The sequence below is a fragment of the Canis aureus genome, chromosome 33 (assembly GCF_053574225.1).
Source record: "Canis aureus isolate CA01 chromosome 33, VMU_Caureus_v.1.0, whole genome shotgun sequence".
Lineage (NCBI taxonomy): Eukaryota > Metazoa > Chordata > Mammalia > Carnivora > Canidae > Canis > Canis aureus.
In genome coordinates this window covers 11,469,652-11,486,442 of record NC_135643.1, presented here as the reverse complement: position 1 = coordinate 11,486,442, position 16,791 = coordinate 11,469,652, and the positions used below count along the sequence as shown (strand labels likewise).

The 16,791-nt window shown below is 33.7% G+C and overlaps 1 protein-coding gene across 1 annotated transcript; it reads right to left on the bottom strand.

Moving 5' to 3' along the window:
* Positions 1-2,025: 2,025 nt before the first annotated feature.
* On the bottom strand, positions 2,026-15,716 carry IBSP (integrin binding sialoprotein). The gene is made up of 7 exons (XM_077882546.1): positions 15,577-15,716; positions 12,882-12,949; positions 12,738-12,788; positions 12,567-12,644; positions 8,585-8,650; positions 3,598-3,765; positions 2,026-3,048 (listed from the first exon to the last, which is right to left on the bottom strand). Exons 2-7 carry the CDS (start codon positions 12,933-12,935, stop codon positions 2,503-2,505), a joined length of 963 nt encoding a protein of 320 aa, XP_077738672.1. The 5' UTR covers positions 12,936-12,949; positions 15,577-15,716; the 3' UTR covers positions 2,026-2,502.
* Between the last annotated feature and the right edge of the window lie 1,075 nt (positions 15,717-16,791).

The window sequence follows — 16,791 nt, the reverse complement described above, 5'->3', positions numbered from 1 at the left end:
AAGCCCAAAGCAAAGGAAGAAGAAACCATAACAGAAAAGATTAACTAATTTTGCTGAAAAAGGTAATAACATTGGAATATTAATAAATAAACTTCACAGATTTTGAAGATATTTTTCAAATCTAAGATTTGATGATTCTATGATCATGTTGAGATAGTTTGTGACAGTAAGTCACAAATAAATAAGATTACCTATATTGTCTAATAAAAAGTATTGATTACACTGTTCCCAAGGCCTCAATCTCATCAAACACTTTTGTTTACAAAGATACGTTAGGGCAAGAAAAAAAAATGTTTTATGGATTATAAAGGACCAGGTAATTCTATAACAATCGGATGCACCCAAGTGTTAAGATGGAGAAAGGGAGGGGAGTGGAGAGGAGAGAGGTGATGATTTTGAGCACTTCATTAACATGTGAGGCTCTGAACAGTAACTGCTGAGTACACTCCACGTGCAAGAGATGAGGTGATGAGGACTAAAGAAGGATATTTATTTACTCTTAATAACATCTAACTCCAGAGTTCATGCACTTTGCACAATATATATGCCAAAATATGAGAAGACCACTGCTTTGGAAAGATTCTTTAGGGCTCAAGTAATAAAACCTGGCTGGTTCTAAGAAAATTGTAATATAGGACAAATCTCATTTTTCAGCAGTATTATCATTAGAGATTTCCTGCTCATTTATGGCTCCAACATCCATTACTGATAAATAAACACTAATAAATATAGCATAATGGCAAAGAGCACAGATTCCAAAACCGGTCTGCCTTTACCCTCAGCTTTGCCACTTGTGACCTTGTGCAAGCTGTATGTCTCTTTGTGCCTGACTCAGTTCCTTTATCAATAAAATAGGGGATGACAAAGATACCTACCTGATAGAGTTTTGTGAGGATTAAATGAGTTAGTAATCCATGATATTATTAGAATTGGGAAAATGTGAATATGATCTGTATATTATAAAATACTATCATAGCAGTGTTTAATTTTTTTAGAATGAGAATGAGAATGGTATTGTGGTTATGTAGAAGAATTTTTTATTTTTTTTTTAAGATTTTATTTATTTATTCATAGAGATGGAGAGAGAGAGAGAGAGAGAGTGAGAGAGAGGCAGAGACACAGGCAGAGGAAGAAGCAGACTCCATGCAGGGAGCCCGATGTGGGACTCTATCCCGGATCTCCAGGATCATGCCCTGGGCTGCAGGCGGCGCTAAACCGCTGAGCCACCAGGGCTGCCCGAATTTTTTATTTTTATAAGTACTGAAGAATTTAGGTGTAAAGCATCATGATGTCATGATACCTGCAACCACTTTTTAATGGTGTGCGTGTGTGTATGTGTAAGAAGTTTCTACTCCATCCCACTTCCCACCCCACCTAAAACCAAATCAAGTAGGAGTAGGGTTGCCAGATACAAAATAGAGTATTCTATTAAATTTGAATTTTAGATAGATAGAGTGATTTGTTTAGCATAAGTATATCCCAAATAATTCATAGAGGCCAAATAGTGCACGGAGCATACTTATATTAAGAAGTTTTTTGGGAACCCTGGGTGGCGCAGCGGTTTGGCACCTGCCTTTGGCCCAGGGCGCCATCCTGGGGACCCGGGGTCGAATCCTGCGTCGGGCTCCCGGTGCATGGAGCCTGCTTCTCCCTCTGCCTGTGTCTCTGCCTCTCTCTCTCTCTCTGTGTGACTATCATAAATAAATAAAAAAAATTTTTTTAAAAAGAAGTTCTTCATTGTTTATCTGAAATTCATATTTAACTAGACATCCTAAATCTTTGTTAAATCTAGCAACTCTAACAAAAGCCATTTATTCTCCTGATATGTATGGTTGACTATGCCCACAAGCAGGTCAAAATCTTAGTTATGTAGATTTATCCATGACAAAATACTTATAGTTATTCTGAGTCTTAAACCATAGTGGAAATAAGCTGGATAAATAAGTGGATAAATCCATTAGCTCACTTGCTCCCTCCCGGACTCATCTTTTTCAATTCTGAATCTTTTTTTTCTTTATTATAACATTTTTGAAGGTTTGCATTTTATTTGTGATAAAATCCATAGATACATAAAGATCACATAAAAATAGATGATGATGGTGATTAAACATAATATACAGTGTTAGGTAGTATGATTAAAGAACTACACATATTTTGTATATAGTGTCATTAATGTTAATTCGTAGAAGCACTTGCATGAAGAGTAGTTTTAGCAGATAATAATAGTACAAACATATTAAAAATACTATTTATAGAACTACAAACTCAAAACACTTAATTGAACTCAATCTTAGATTAGTTTAAATGCCCTGATTTACAATAAGCTTTCAATAACATACCAGGGAAAAGCAACAGAAGCAATTACAGAAATTACTTTGGAATAGTAGCACCATTCCACATTATAATATGCACATTTGTTATATTGCACCTTCCTGAGTTGAACTTTGAAAATGGTAGCCACATGAAATGCCAGAATGGATGAATTCATCCCAGGCTGAGCCTTCACTGGTGGTGGTAGTAGTAATCTTGACCATCATAGCTGTCATAGCTGTGCCCTTTATAGTAGCTGTACTCATCTTCATAGGCTCGATAGTTATCCCCACGAGGTTCTCCATTCTCACTTTCATAGACTTCATATCCATTGTCATATTCATTGGTGCCTGTTTGTTCATACTCTTCCTCATATCCATTGGGGGTGGCTTCCCCAGATGGTCGGGTGGTAGTCCCGTAGAGCTCTGGTGGTGGAGTTGTAGGTTCAAACCCACCATCTGGAGAGAGTGTTGTCTTAGAGCCACCATTGTTCTGCTTTCCAGCCTCTGTGGTTCCTTCTGAATGGGCTTCAGTGACACTTTCTTCTTCACCTTCTCCATTGTCTCCATCACTGCTACCATTGCCATTTTCTGCCTCTGTGCTGTTGCTGCTGGTGCTGTTTATACCTTGCCCATTTTCATCCACTTCTGCTTCATTTTCTTCATTTTCTTCATCTTCCTCTTCTTCTTCTTCATCACTTTCCTCCTCTTTTGTAGCCTTGTGTCTTATATCCCCAGCCTGTAAAGAAAAGTTTGAAAGAATTCAGATCTAGGTGTGAAAATGTAAAAACTTAAGATCATTCATTCAACACAGGATATACCTATGGTCTTGTTCTAGATGTATTTTTTAATTGAAGCCAGTTTAACTTACAAAAAATTTGATGAGTATTTTAAAAATTCAGAATTAGTACCTTTGTTATTGAGTTTTGATGGAGAAAAATGTACTCGATAAATATGCTTTCTGAGTGGGAGATGGTTTCCTGTAGCTTTGCTATTCACTTTGTCTTGGGATCCTCTTCCCTGAAATGCAGTGGCATCTTTCAGGACCTTTTATTCATTGCTAAGATGCTTGCCCTTAGTCTTCTGTTATAATGTAGGAAGTCAGTGTAACAACATGGGATGAGAACTTGCCTGGGAAAATATCTTTCCTTATTTGTAAATGGGGAAATTGAACCTGCTCTTGCTTTTTCAACAAGTTGATATGAAATACCCTGTGTTTAGTGTCAGGGTGATTGTAGATTTCAGTAAAAAAATGAAATCAGATTTAACATTTTTGAGGAATTATTACCTTTTTGGGAAGTTGGATTGCAGCTAGACCTATGTACCCTGTTCCGGGTGTGATCTCCTCTCCATAGCCAGGTGTAGCAGAGAGGGTAGAGTTCTCAGCGTCGGATTCATCTTCATTTTCATCAGAATTTGCATTCTCTTCATTATTTTCTTCCTCATTTGAAGTCTCCTGGTGAAAATATCCAGAGCAAGAAAAGTTATTTTAGCTAGAAGAGAACTCAAAATTTGTTGGAGTCATGAGTCATTATTGAGATAAACATTATATTCCTCAGCCAGTTCATCACCTAATGCTAATAGTTTTAATTCCTCTTATGCCATTTGCACTTTTCACTGCTTAGAACTCAACTCAAAGTTATTCTATTTACCTCACCATAGTCTGTTTTAGACATTTCTGTATTCTATTTAATCAATAAAAAATATTTATGTAATAATTTCAGCATATCTGAGTATGTGGTATTCTACATGCCTTGGGCTCTTAAAGTCTTATCAATACTATTACAACATGGTAGTAAACGGATTCTTACATATGCTGACAAATCAGCTGAGAACTTATACCTATTTTTCTTATTTTTTATAGTAGGCTTGTAAGAAGGATTATTGTTCTCTTTAGAAAGGGAAAGTGAGCTCAGAAAAGTTAAATACTTGTTAAAGGTCTTATCATATGTAATGAAGCTGTATCTTTCTAATTTAAAAAGCTGAGCCCTTTATAATGCACTATGATGTTTTTGATGATGAGGATGATTTATATGAATGTTCACACTATGCCTAGGATATTTTTTTTCAGAATGAACTTTTATGGAAATCCCTCTCTTCAAACAAATTGATTGCATGTCTTATTTACTGAAGTGAATATATTTCATTGAATTTCAAGTATGTAGACAAGAAAACACATTTAATTCAAAATTCATCTGCCAGTATATAAGCCAGTTCTGTATTGTATGGAGTATTCAGAAGATTTTAAGCATTTGACACACAATCAATTTTATCATGAATTGAAGAAACTAAACACTCCAAAAGATCTTTAGTAGTATCTGATTACATGAAGATGTTTTTAAAAAATTAATACTCCTCAAAAGAATGCTTATTATAATCCTACTAATATTACTATAATTTTATTTAACATTTTATTCTTGGCCTTTATGTTGTTAGACAGTTGTTTGTCAATAGAATTAATCTGATGTGAATCATAGCTAATATTAAAAATCAGAAATTCATACACATAGAATTTACTTTGAATGAGTACTGGAAAATTGAATTCATTTCGATGTATTTTAAAAGAGATTATGATGCTAAGATCACTTTAGTAGGCATCCTATGTTTTAACAATTTAAAACATGAATAAAGAAAATGTGGTATGTATATGTATGTGTATATATATATATATATATATATATATATATATATATGAAAAGGAATGAAATCTTGCCATTTACAATGGTGTGGAGGGAGCTAAAGAATATTATGCTAAGTGAAATAAGCCAGAGAAAGACAAATACCATATGGTTTCACTAATATGTGGAATTTATGAAATAAAACAGATGAACATAGGAGAAAAGAAAAAGGAAAACCAAGAAACAGACTTAACTATAGGGAACAAATTTGATGGTTGCAAGAGGGGAGGTAAGTGGGATGGGTTTAAATAGGTGATGGGGATTAAGGAGGGCAATTGTGATGAACACTGGGTGTTGTATGGAAGTGCTGAACCACTCACTATATTGTACACTTGGAACTAATATTACCTTGTATATTAACTAATTGGAATTTAAATAAAAACTTAAAAAAAGATAACCCACAAGTTCTAAACCAAAATGTTAGATGAAAAAATAAAAATGTATATGAAGAATAAAAATCTAAAAAATAAAACAAACACAACCCAGATTTAGCCTGCCTTATTACTAAAACAAAGTGACTGAAGAAGAATATGTTTATTTCATCAAATTTGTAAATTCCACTATTTCAGTAAACTCTTGGGACTACTAGAATCTACCCCCAAACAGTCTCTAAGTTAATTGTGTCAAATATCCCACAAACACCATACTATTTATTTTTTCATGTTTATGCTTTATTCCAACAGACTAAATCTTTCAGAGGAGAAGGAGGAAAGATTCTTAGAATAGAACATACAATTTAGGTCTTGTACTGTCATATTACACATGAAAAGCCTGACATCCAGTAAGATGAATAACTTGCATGAGGTCAAATAGATGGTAGTTCATTAGTGGCAAGGTCATGATTAAAGATCCAAACTCTTAACTCATGAACTTCTGTATTTTCTCCTACAATGCCCTTTCTTTTTTAGATACTTTATTTGAGGATATTGTGTTGCAATGAATTAAAAAAGAAAACAGGTCAGTCTGTTGATGGGTATTAAGTCTCAAATATCTTTTTGAATAGGAAAATTAGCAATACTTTTTAAAAAAGTATTATTAACCCCCTAGAATGACTAAAATGACTGAAAGAAACAAGTGTTGGCTGGAATATGGAGCAACTGATGTACTGATAGAAGGCGAGCATAGTACATCTGCTTTGGTTGACTCTATTCAGATTGAACATATGCAGACCTTTAGACTTAGAAGTTTTATTTTGAAGTAAAATGGTCTCCAGAAATAAATGCATATGTCCACAAGAAGGGATACTAGAATGTTTACAACAGCACTCTTTGTTATAGCTCAAACTTGGAAACTACCTAAATGCCCATCAACAGAAGAATAATATATTATGGTAGTAATGAGATACTGACAATGAGAATGAATGATGTACAGTTGTATGGGACGCCTGTGTGGCTCAGCGGTTGAGCATCTGCCTTTGGCGCAGGGCGTGATCCCAGAGTTCAGGGATGGAGTCCCACATCGGGCTCCCTGCATGGAGCCTGTTTCTCTCTCTGCCTATGTCTCTGCCTCTCTCTGTGTGTCTCACATGAATAAATAAAATCTTTAAAAAAAAAGATGTACAGTTGTAGAACGATATAGATCAATCTTTGAAGTTGAGAGTGGAAGAGGCCACGCACAAAAGAATATATGAAGTGTGATTCCATTTATATAGTACAAAAAAAAAAAAGGCAAAACCAATATGTTAGGCCTTAAAATAGCAGTTGCTCTTTGTGGGTTTGGTTAATAAAATGAAATGGATGCAAGTGCTGCTTTTTGATATGGGTGTTGGTTATACTTGTGTTCAATTTCTGAAATTTCAATGACCTATATACATATGACAATTGTGTTGTATATATTATATTTAAATAAAAGGTTTTTTTTTAAAAGTGAGGCTGAATAGTTTAGGAATGGAAAAAAATATTTGACCACCAAATAGAAAATATGTCTAAGCACCCTCTTATATGAATACAATTCCTGGGGACTCTGTGTATTTAACCTGAATTGTCAATGACATTTTAGGGAAGAAATGGGGAAAAGGAAGTTGTAGAATCTCTTCAAGATAGAAGCCTCCAGGTTTATTCATCCACTTTGCTGTAATCACTTTTAATGAATGATGTTTGGAGTATTTATTCTCTGAAGTTTTCGAAACCAAACCACCAGATATTTGTTGGGCACCATATATTGTATAAGAAACTGAGCTAGGCAATATGAGGAGATATAAGAAGGGTACAGCACTGTTTCTCCCCAAAACAGAGATGAAACCCATGATCTCCAGTCCTCTGGGTCATAAGGAATTTGCAGATAAGTTTTGGGAGGATGATAAATGTTCAAAGATTATTGGCAAGATTCTGAGTGTGTGTGATTTCATCAGAGTTTTAAAGGTGTCCTTATCATCCTCCATTCTCAACTACCATCATAACAAATGAAGAACCATTGCCAAAAGGTGTGTAGTCTAATTGGGAAATCTAGTTTGCAAGGCAATTTTGTGATCACTGTACAGCAAATAGTTGTAGTTAAATGGATTACCCCAGCTTAGTTCTTATGTAAGATTACTAAGTGGAACTTTGGGCAAAATGTTGTGGGATTTAGTGGGTGGCATTTTTCCTGGTACTGGGTTGATATTCTTGTAAGGTCTTCCTTAAGCTATTAGGGTAAATTATAGTACGGGAAATGATACTTTTATGGTTAAAAAATCAAACTAATTATTTGTCACTTTTAAAGTTCCCATACCATTTTGTTTTCAAGATAGCAGATGTTTATACATGATCCATTTTTGACTGTTACTGCCCATTCATAAATAGCACTTAAGAATACCTGAATTTAGAAGGTCCCCAAAACAGTGGATAGCTATAATTGACTATCCAGGAAAATGTACCTAATTAGTATTTTGAGCAAGAGTGTCAGTTATAAACATGTTAGCACAGTTTCCAAGATATACAGATGAGTTTTAGCCATGAACTACACTAATTTTAGCCAGGAACTACACTAATTTGTAGTATTATAGAGGACTATGTAGTATTGTGTATAAAATATGTAGTACTATATAGTGCTATATATATTTATACATCTTGAGTATTTGCATTTCTGTAAGAACATAAATTGTATTATTAGACAAAAGGACATGAAATTCCCATTCTTTTAGAAAAACCCTACTTTGTGGGTCAGGGAAGACAGATGAATCACAATAATGTTATAGAGGATATAAGATTAGCTTTTCATATACTACCCACTTTGTAAATTGAGTTTAAATTCACTCCTTAAAACAAGTATTGTACTGAATTTAGGTACTTGTCTTTTACCATGGTCTTCTGTTCACATAAGTATAAATAATATTTTCTTTTCTTTTTATCAGAATTTATACTTCTTCCACTTATAATGGAGACATTTTGTTTTTGTATACCTCTTACAGGTAACTTTAAGTACCTGCAGTAGTATTTTAAACAGGTAATTTTAGTTGATTCTAATTTCAGTAACATTCCCCTTGTCCAAAATAGAAGACTGTGGGTAGTTGGTAAACTGGCAGTGGCTGTTTGCTAAGTCCAGACTACAGTAGACTAGTTTCCTATTTGTTTTATGTTGCCTGGTTTGTTATAAAAAAATCCTGCAGAAATTCCTTACCTCTTCCTCCTCCTCCTCTTCTGAGCTGTCACCGTCTCCATCTTCTTCAGATGAGTCACTACTGCTCTAAAAAAATGTATATATATGTGAATTCATACATATATGAATATTTGTGTACATATATATGTATATATACATTCAGCACCAAAAGAAATTTCCTATTTTCCTATTGATTGAATTAGGTAAAATATGCACAATTATTTTCCCTAACTAGTATTAATTAGCATCTTGATTGATTTATTTACTTAGAATAGTTCTAATGAGAATATGAGAAAAAGATATGAGGAGTTGGGAATGTAGAAAATGAGGTTAGAGAGAAAAAGGCATTTTATAGTGATCAAGATATAAAATGAGATACTCCATCTTCAACCCCAAAAGCATAGGAAATATGTTGAAACATTTTATATGTAAAAACTAGCAATGAATCACAAAATTGCCTAACTCTGTAAGAATAAGAGGATTATCTGGTTCAATTTATTTTCCAGAGAGGGAATCTCTGTAAAAATCTCTGTAACAAAAATCTCTGTAATGTAATTTTATAAAGAAAATAAAATAATCACATTATTTTATTTTCTTTATAAAATATAAATGAAATGATGATTAGGCTTATTGTGAAATAAAGTTACTAAATGATTCTTTTAAATAATGAGCTCCTGGTGAATTTAAATTAGAATTTGACTTGAAATTAGATTTGCATATAATTTTTAGTATCTTTCAGTTTAATTAAAGCTACTTCATAAAATAAGCCTCTCTCTATATAAATGAGATTTATATATATATGAGGTAACAATTATATAAGAGTAAAATTAGTTCACTTACTCATTTAGGAGACTTATAGAGTACCATTCCTCTAAAGAGCTCAATATTGAATGAGAATATTTTAAACCAAGAAGTCTGTATATAAAAATATAAGTTAAGAAGCTTTGCTACTTTTTAGAAGGAAATATATGTCTAAACACCTGTTATCGAGACTTTAAGACAGTAAAGGAGATTTTTCATCTTTTTCTCAATGATAAATTGAATTTTCTTTCTCTTTCTGCAATTGCCCTTAACACCACCAGGTAGATAAATGGATACCCTACTTAAGATTCTGTCATTTTTAGCCCTACAAATCTTAGCTTTGATTCTGATGACCCGGTTAAGTACTGTGGTCTTAGAAAATATAGCTGCAGAAGAACTTCAGGGTTAAAGATCAGATATGAGGAAACATTCATGCTTAAGGCTGTCTCTGTAGAGCTCAATCTTCAGTGGCTGTGTCATCCATCCAAGAAAAAGGAATGCTTGTCCCCTTGAGCCAAGAATAACCATGGATGGAAAAGAGAATAATTAGACCTGCTCTTCCACTGCCATGACCTTAATGTTTGTGCTTTCCCTAGCCCAGAGGGTGAATAAAGCATAGTGTTACATGTAAAGTATTTCTATTTGTTAGTTAATAGGACAGCATAGTTTTGCAATGTAATTTGTCTCTGTGGGTGTGTTTGAATCTCTTTACAAGCTTCCTCACCTCTAGCCTTCTTCCTTTCCCAACCACCTCTCTCTTCAATTGGTGTCTGCAGTGAGAACAATTTTGAAACTTCATGAAATGCCCTGAAGCCTTGACATTTTCTTTTTTCCTTTCTTTCTCTAATGTCTTATTTCCAGTTTGTAACTGAGTCGTATTATTCTTCCAGAAGTCAAATACACACACATTCACACATACACACACACACATATATGTATGTATGTATATTTTGCCATTACTCCTTTCAACTTCTGTCATTCCCATTTATTCAATCCCAAAATATATGTTTCAGGCATTGTTTTGCAAATGAGGGTGGTAGCAAGAGATAGAGTTGGAAACACTGACAGTTTCCATGTGTCAAGCACTGTGATAGCTGAGATCAGTCTAATATAATAAATATAAAGTTTCTTCCCTCAAAGAATGCACGTATAATTCAAATGACATTTGATTCCAAAACGAAGCAATTTCCTCAATTAAAAGTATTTAGGGTGTTAAGGTTATTTAGACTTTCATTTCTATAGCCAAGCAGATAGATAAGCTATAGGTAGACTGTTGTTAGCTTTATGATTAGTATGATATTTCATGGAAGTTGGTATTTTAGAAATGATTATGTGTAGGGATGCCTGAGTGGCTCTGTCAGTGAAGCAGGTGAATCTTGATTTTTGCTCCGTCATGATCTCAGAGTTGTGGAATTGAGCCCCACATTGGGCTCCATGCTCAGCGGAGAGTCTGCTTGATGATTCTCTTTCTCCCTCTCCCTTTGCCTCTCCTCCCACTTGTGCATGCTCTCTCTAAAATAAATAGATAAATCTCAAAAAAAGAAATTATTATATGTGAACACAGATTTGTTTGCATAAAACATAAATTTTAAGGCCAATACAGCTTAATGTATTTTAAGGTAACAATCTGGGTACCAAATACATGATAGACTTAAGAGAATAAATAGTACAGAGCTAAGGGTAATATATAAGTAGACATGTTAGGGGAAAATGCTAGAAATCAAACCCCGTAAAGTAAGAGAATGGATCATCAATCCTAGGTCAGACTATTGAATTGGGGTGTACATTTTATTGAATATTTTTGAAATACTACTGTCTTACAAATTCTACATTAGTTGAAATGAATTTGCATATAATTTCTCTAAATTTTGTATATTAAAAATCTACGTAAAGATTTTTGAACTTTGAATTTATCAATAATTAAAAATATAACCTCTCCTAATATCTTTTCACTATGGATATTATAATTAGATCACATTTATGACTATAAAAAATTATAGAAGGGAATATCTCTAATTAATGTGATATTTTAGGAAAATTGAGGAGCTAGTTAGAAATTTAAATTTATTATTTCCATTTAGTTTAAGAAAGGGAATGAAGCAAACATTCAAAAGAACACTGTGTATTTGTGGGTCTGAGGTGTACCAAAGAATGGAAGACAGTTCTGAAAACCCACAACTCTTGTGTTATCTGTGCTCATATTTCTGTGGCCACATACATTCCCCATATTTATTATGGTGCTATAAATACTTAAAGATTATCATTTCCTATCATTGTATGAGTTAGAAATGGGTTAGCCCAACATATGGTAGGATGTTCTGCCAAGCCACTGTGCTGAGGCATCGTTTTCAGCATCTTGACTGCTTTTAGTGTCTTAGGAATCCTGGGTCAAATCGTGCATAATTGGTGCTCTGAACCCAAACTGTATAGTAATAAAAATAGCACAATTCTGGTTTGTTGAATATTGTAAATCAACACCACACTCTCAATTTTTCAAAGGCTTTCTTTACTGTTAACCCAGTAAAAACAAAAATTTTTTTTGGTGTTTATTATTTTTCTTCTTGTTTACAAATTTTAAGGATGTTTTGTTTCTCTCACAAGCTTTTAGTTTTCTTCGTGAATTTCTCTTTCCTCTGCAATTCTTGAGATACACTACTGTTATAGTTATGTTCCAGTGCATGACATATTGCTCTGCTGACCAACACAGGTCTGAGGTTCAGAAAATCTTTAGCAATCACCACTGATTATCAGGAATGTTTTTAAAAATGGTCTCTGCTCTTTATGAAGTAAATTTTTTCCTTATCAATTAAAGAACTCTAAATTATTGAATGTTAACAGTGATATGACAGTATTGACTAATCTATAACATGACAGTGGCCTTATCACTGATTGTCAATAACAGATAAAGTTGTCTATTTTGTCAATGAGTTAGCCAAAATACCTGAATTCTGTACCATGCTATTTGCTTTTATTGTATCATTCTAGACTGGGCCCAAATGCTATTATTTTCTGTGTGTATATCTCTGCTTTAAAAGAGAACTTAGGAATAAATTTTATTGTGTTGTATTAAAAGCAAACTTTTTTTTAGTAAGTAAATCTTTCTGGCAGACTTTCGGTGAGAATTGAATTTAGATGTCCCGTAGTTAAATAAGATTTCCTTTAAATTATAATGGGTGGGAAAAAAATTAACTTTTATAATTACCTGAACTGGAAATCGTTTTAGAGGAGGATAAAAGTAGGAATGCTTGTAAAGATAGTAACGTGGCCGATACTTAAAGACCTGCATAAACAAAATAAATGATATAGTCATGTTTAATGTGCAATAAATCTAGAGCAAGTATAGTCAGGCCAAGAAAGTATGCTAAACAATTACCCCATTTTCTTCAGAATCCTCTAATTTGGCTCTTCGTTGCAAATTTTTCATCTGTTTAAAAAAACATTTAATAATTACATACTCTCTCTTTTAAATAAAAATACTAAAAGGGTAATAACTATAGGTTTTTAATATAGAACTTACTGAGAAAGCACAGGCCATTCCCAAAATGCTGAGCAAAATTAAAGCAGTCTTCATTTTGGTGATTGCTTCTGGAATTAATGAAGTGATAAGGTTAATAAATATTGAAACTGGGAGTGTAACTTCTATCCATACTAGAAGATGAACTACTTGTTTTCCTTTCTGTATAGTTATAGTTTTGACTAATTAAGATCAAATTTCTGGCTTTTATTTTAAAATTGTTCCTTTTTTTAAGTGGTAGAAAACTGACTTTACCTGTTTGTTCAAGTAATCTTGAATTCCATATTTGGCTTTATCCTATCGGCTGTGATTTGTCATTGGCAGACCATTTCATTACTATAAGAGGCTTGAGGCTTGAATGCTTAGTGTACTACTTCACACTGAGAAAGGAGGCTTCCCAATATCATTGGCATAGGAATATCAGCTAAGAAATTGAATTGTTAGTGTAGTAATGTGACTTTTTTTTTTTTTTTAATAATTAAAAACTAAGCACGGCGCCTGGGTAGCTCACGTGGTTGGGCGTCTGCCTTCGGCTCAGGTCATGATCTCCAGGTCCTGTGATTGAGAACTATGTCAGGCTCCTGGCTCAGCAGGCAATCTGATTTCCTCTCTCCTCCCACCCCCTGCTTATACTCTCTCTCTGTCTTTCTCTTGTGTGCAAATGAATAAAACCTTTAAAAAAAATGCAAACTGAATACATTTAAATGATTGTTTTTACACCAGTGATTCTACATATACATATATATTCTATATTCTATATAAAACTATTTGAACTAAAAGCTGATTTGTGAGATTGGAATTAGAAGCCATCTTCCTATGAATACCTTAGAATAGTTTGTATTTTTTTGTGTGTGTGTGTGTGTGTGTGTATGAAATGATCCATAATATGTGAAATACTACTCTCATAGCATGTAACACCAAACAGCCATGTCTAAGGATGATTTTGTGAGAAGAGTTCATCAGAACTTCACCTTGGGATTTCAGGGGCAAATTTTCTCAGAAAATGTTATTCTGCAGCTCCATTTAAGCTTTCCATCACTAGTGTTGGAGACTGTCACAGGATGGATCAAGGGCTCTTCAGGGTCAAGGCAATAGTCATCATGGAGACTGCAGTTCTATGGAGGAATTGAGGGTGCAACTCTCAAAATGAGAGTAGTTCCCAAACTCTCCTGGGGTTTGTGGCCATGCAAAGATCTCACCTCCACATAGATTCCGCATAAATAAAAAGAGAGGGATGGCAAAATTCTATCCTACTTTAATTTTATTCTATTTGATAAAATCCTATTTTAATAGAGGTTGAATAAATTTAGCTAGAAGCCTACTACTAATACCCCCGCATTTGCATTGACGTATACATAAGTTAACTAAGAGTGGTTAGCTGAGAGTGACAGCTTTGGCAGCATTTTATAAGCAATATGTATTGATGATGGCAATTTCCCCATAAACACGCTTGGAAAAGTAATATTTAAAAGGTAGTATAAAACCCATGTCATATACTATATTTTGCAGTTTGATTTTGCATTTTGTCATTAGCCACAATTTATTGCGTCCTTACTGAGTATCTAACACTAAAACATTATACTGAGTAAGATGTAAAGCCTAAAGAAGGTGTCTTGGGTCATAAGTCACATTCTATTTGTGGCAGTCTAGATCTTTTGATATTGATGCCTACATACTTCCTCACAGTCTGTCTACTTTAGTAAAAGTTCTTAATGGCTACACAACAATAAAGAGGCTTTGCCCCTGAAGGGGGCCCATGTGTCTAAGAAGTTTTTTTTTATTGCTATTGAGTGCTTAAATAATACTTTGAACTTTGTCACCATGGTTAAGCTTGCCAGCAAACAGGGAGATTATTACTGCAGCTTTATGAAAAGAGTTGGTCCCTTAAAGAGCTAAAAACTTAAATACATGGAACTATAGAAAGGGTTTTGATTACATAAATTTCTCATAGAAAACCATAAAAACAATAGATAAAAACATAGCAGGAATAATATAAAAAGAACCAAGTGGTTCATGTAGGCAGCAATTGGCTGCCTACATAAATCTCATTTTATTTACTTTGTGATTCATAAAAAACAAAGACGTCTATAGTGACCACTATGAACCCAGACAACAATTCAAACATTTTTAAAGGATAGTTTTGGAAATCTAATTACAAGTTTTCATTGGGAAGAGTACGATAAACTATCAACATTATTTATTTCTCTAGTACTATATATTTTTCCACACTGATTTGAGAGATATAGGATGCTAACACTATGAAACTAAACTTAACTGAAAAGACATTGTATATAATTGAAGTATAGATCATACATAATTTATGGTGAAATCTGCATACATTGAGGCAGATTTACAAGTGAAAAATAGTATTTCAGTCAGGTTATCCTGAATACATCAGAACGAGGAAACAAACAGTTATTTGTGAGGTGAAGAGATAGAAAGTAGAACGCAAAATTTTCTAGTTTATGTGCACAATATTAAGAAGTTATTTACTTGCATAGATTAATAAGCTGAACGTTTTGGAAAGAATCTAAAGTCTGAGGTACTAGTTTAATGATAAGCAAATGTTAAATTACATAGCCGTTCCATACAATTCAGTAACATCAACATTTAAATAAAAAATTCAAAACCAGATCCAGAGATGTAAAATGTGGAGTGTTCAAGTTTAAGAAAATGAAGTTGTCATAGTAAATCTTACCCTTTTGCAGTTCTGGAGTGAGGAAGCAGGCTCACAGGAGTGAGTGACACAGATTGAATATTTCCTCTGCTCTCTCACTCACTCATTTGCTCGCTGTGACTGGCTATAAACTCTTCTTTGCCTTCCAACAGCCAATCGCTGGTATGAGCAAGGTGATGTCAGAACGTGGATTCTCACCAGAAAACCCCCAAACTTCAACACTTTTTCAAGACACAGGCTCAGTTGAATAAACATGAAATGTGGTTCCAGTGCCAGGCGGTTTGCATTGTGGAATTTAATTGAAGGTTTAGAAGAAGATGAATAGTTTGAATTCTGAATATATATAATAATATACTGGATTTGAGTTAAAATAAATAGCAAAAGATTTAGCCATTTAAAAATTTTATAATTATACACATTTTCAATATGTTGAAAGCAAAGGAAGCTTACACTCAGATTCAATTCTACATTACTAATTTAGTAATAAAAGAAACTAAATAAAAAGGAAAGGAGCTGATGAACAGTTAATGTTTTAATATCAATTATTTTATGTTTTTCTTAAAATATGCTTCAGTGACTCGTGAATTAAATTGATATAATTAAAGTCAACAGCATCAATTTTGTTCAGTTTACCAAACTTGAATTTTTTATGTTTTCACTGAACCAGGACAGTGGAGAGTCCATATTCCTGGCCATGAAGAGCCAAATATAAGAATGATCAGGTCCCTGTCTAAAATTTTCACAGTGGTGTAGAAAGACTTATAGCCATAGGGCATAGCAATTAAATATCTACAAGGCTTAGATATCAGAATAGGAATTTTCTAGGTTATTAATTAGGGAGAGGTTATCAAGAAAGAAAAGGAAAATATTCTTAGGAATAGATTTAAAGGATATAGAAATGAATGAACAGCATAATGATACCAGCAGTGTCTAATACTTGCTGAGTGCTCTTATGCTAGTTTTTTACTTGTGCTTTTTCAGTCATCTTTCACACAGAGAGAGAAATAATTCAGGGGGTTATTCCCATTCTACAGGTGAGGTAAGTGATACAGAAATGGTAATTATGTTCTGGGTTACATGGCTAGTAAATAGGGGAAAATAGAGATTAGAGTCAAGTCTAATTCTAGAGTCTACTTTTAATCACTATGTATCCTTGCTGGAACATTCAGAAAGCTTCAATGATTCAATAAACTGGAATATTGTGAGTGGAAGTAATGAAGAGGAGAGCAGTTGGAG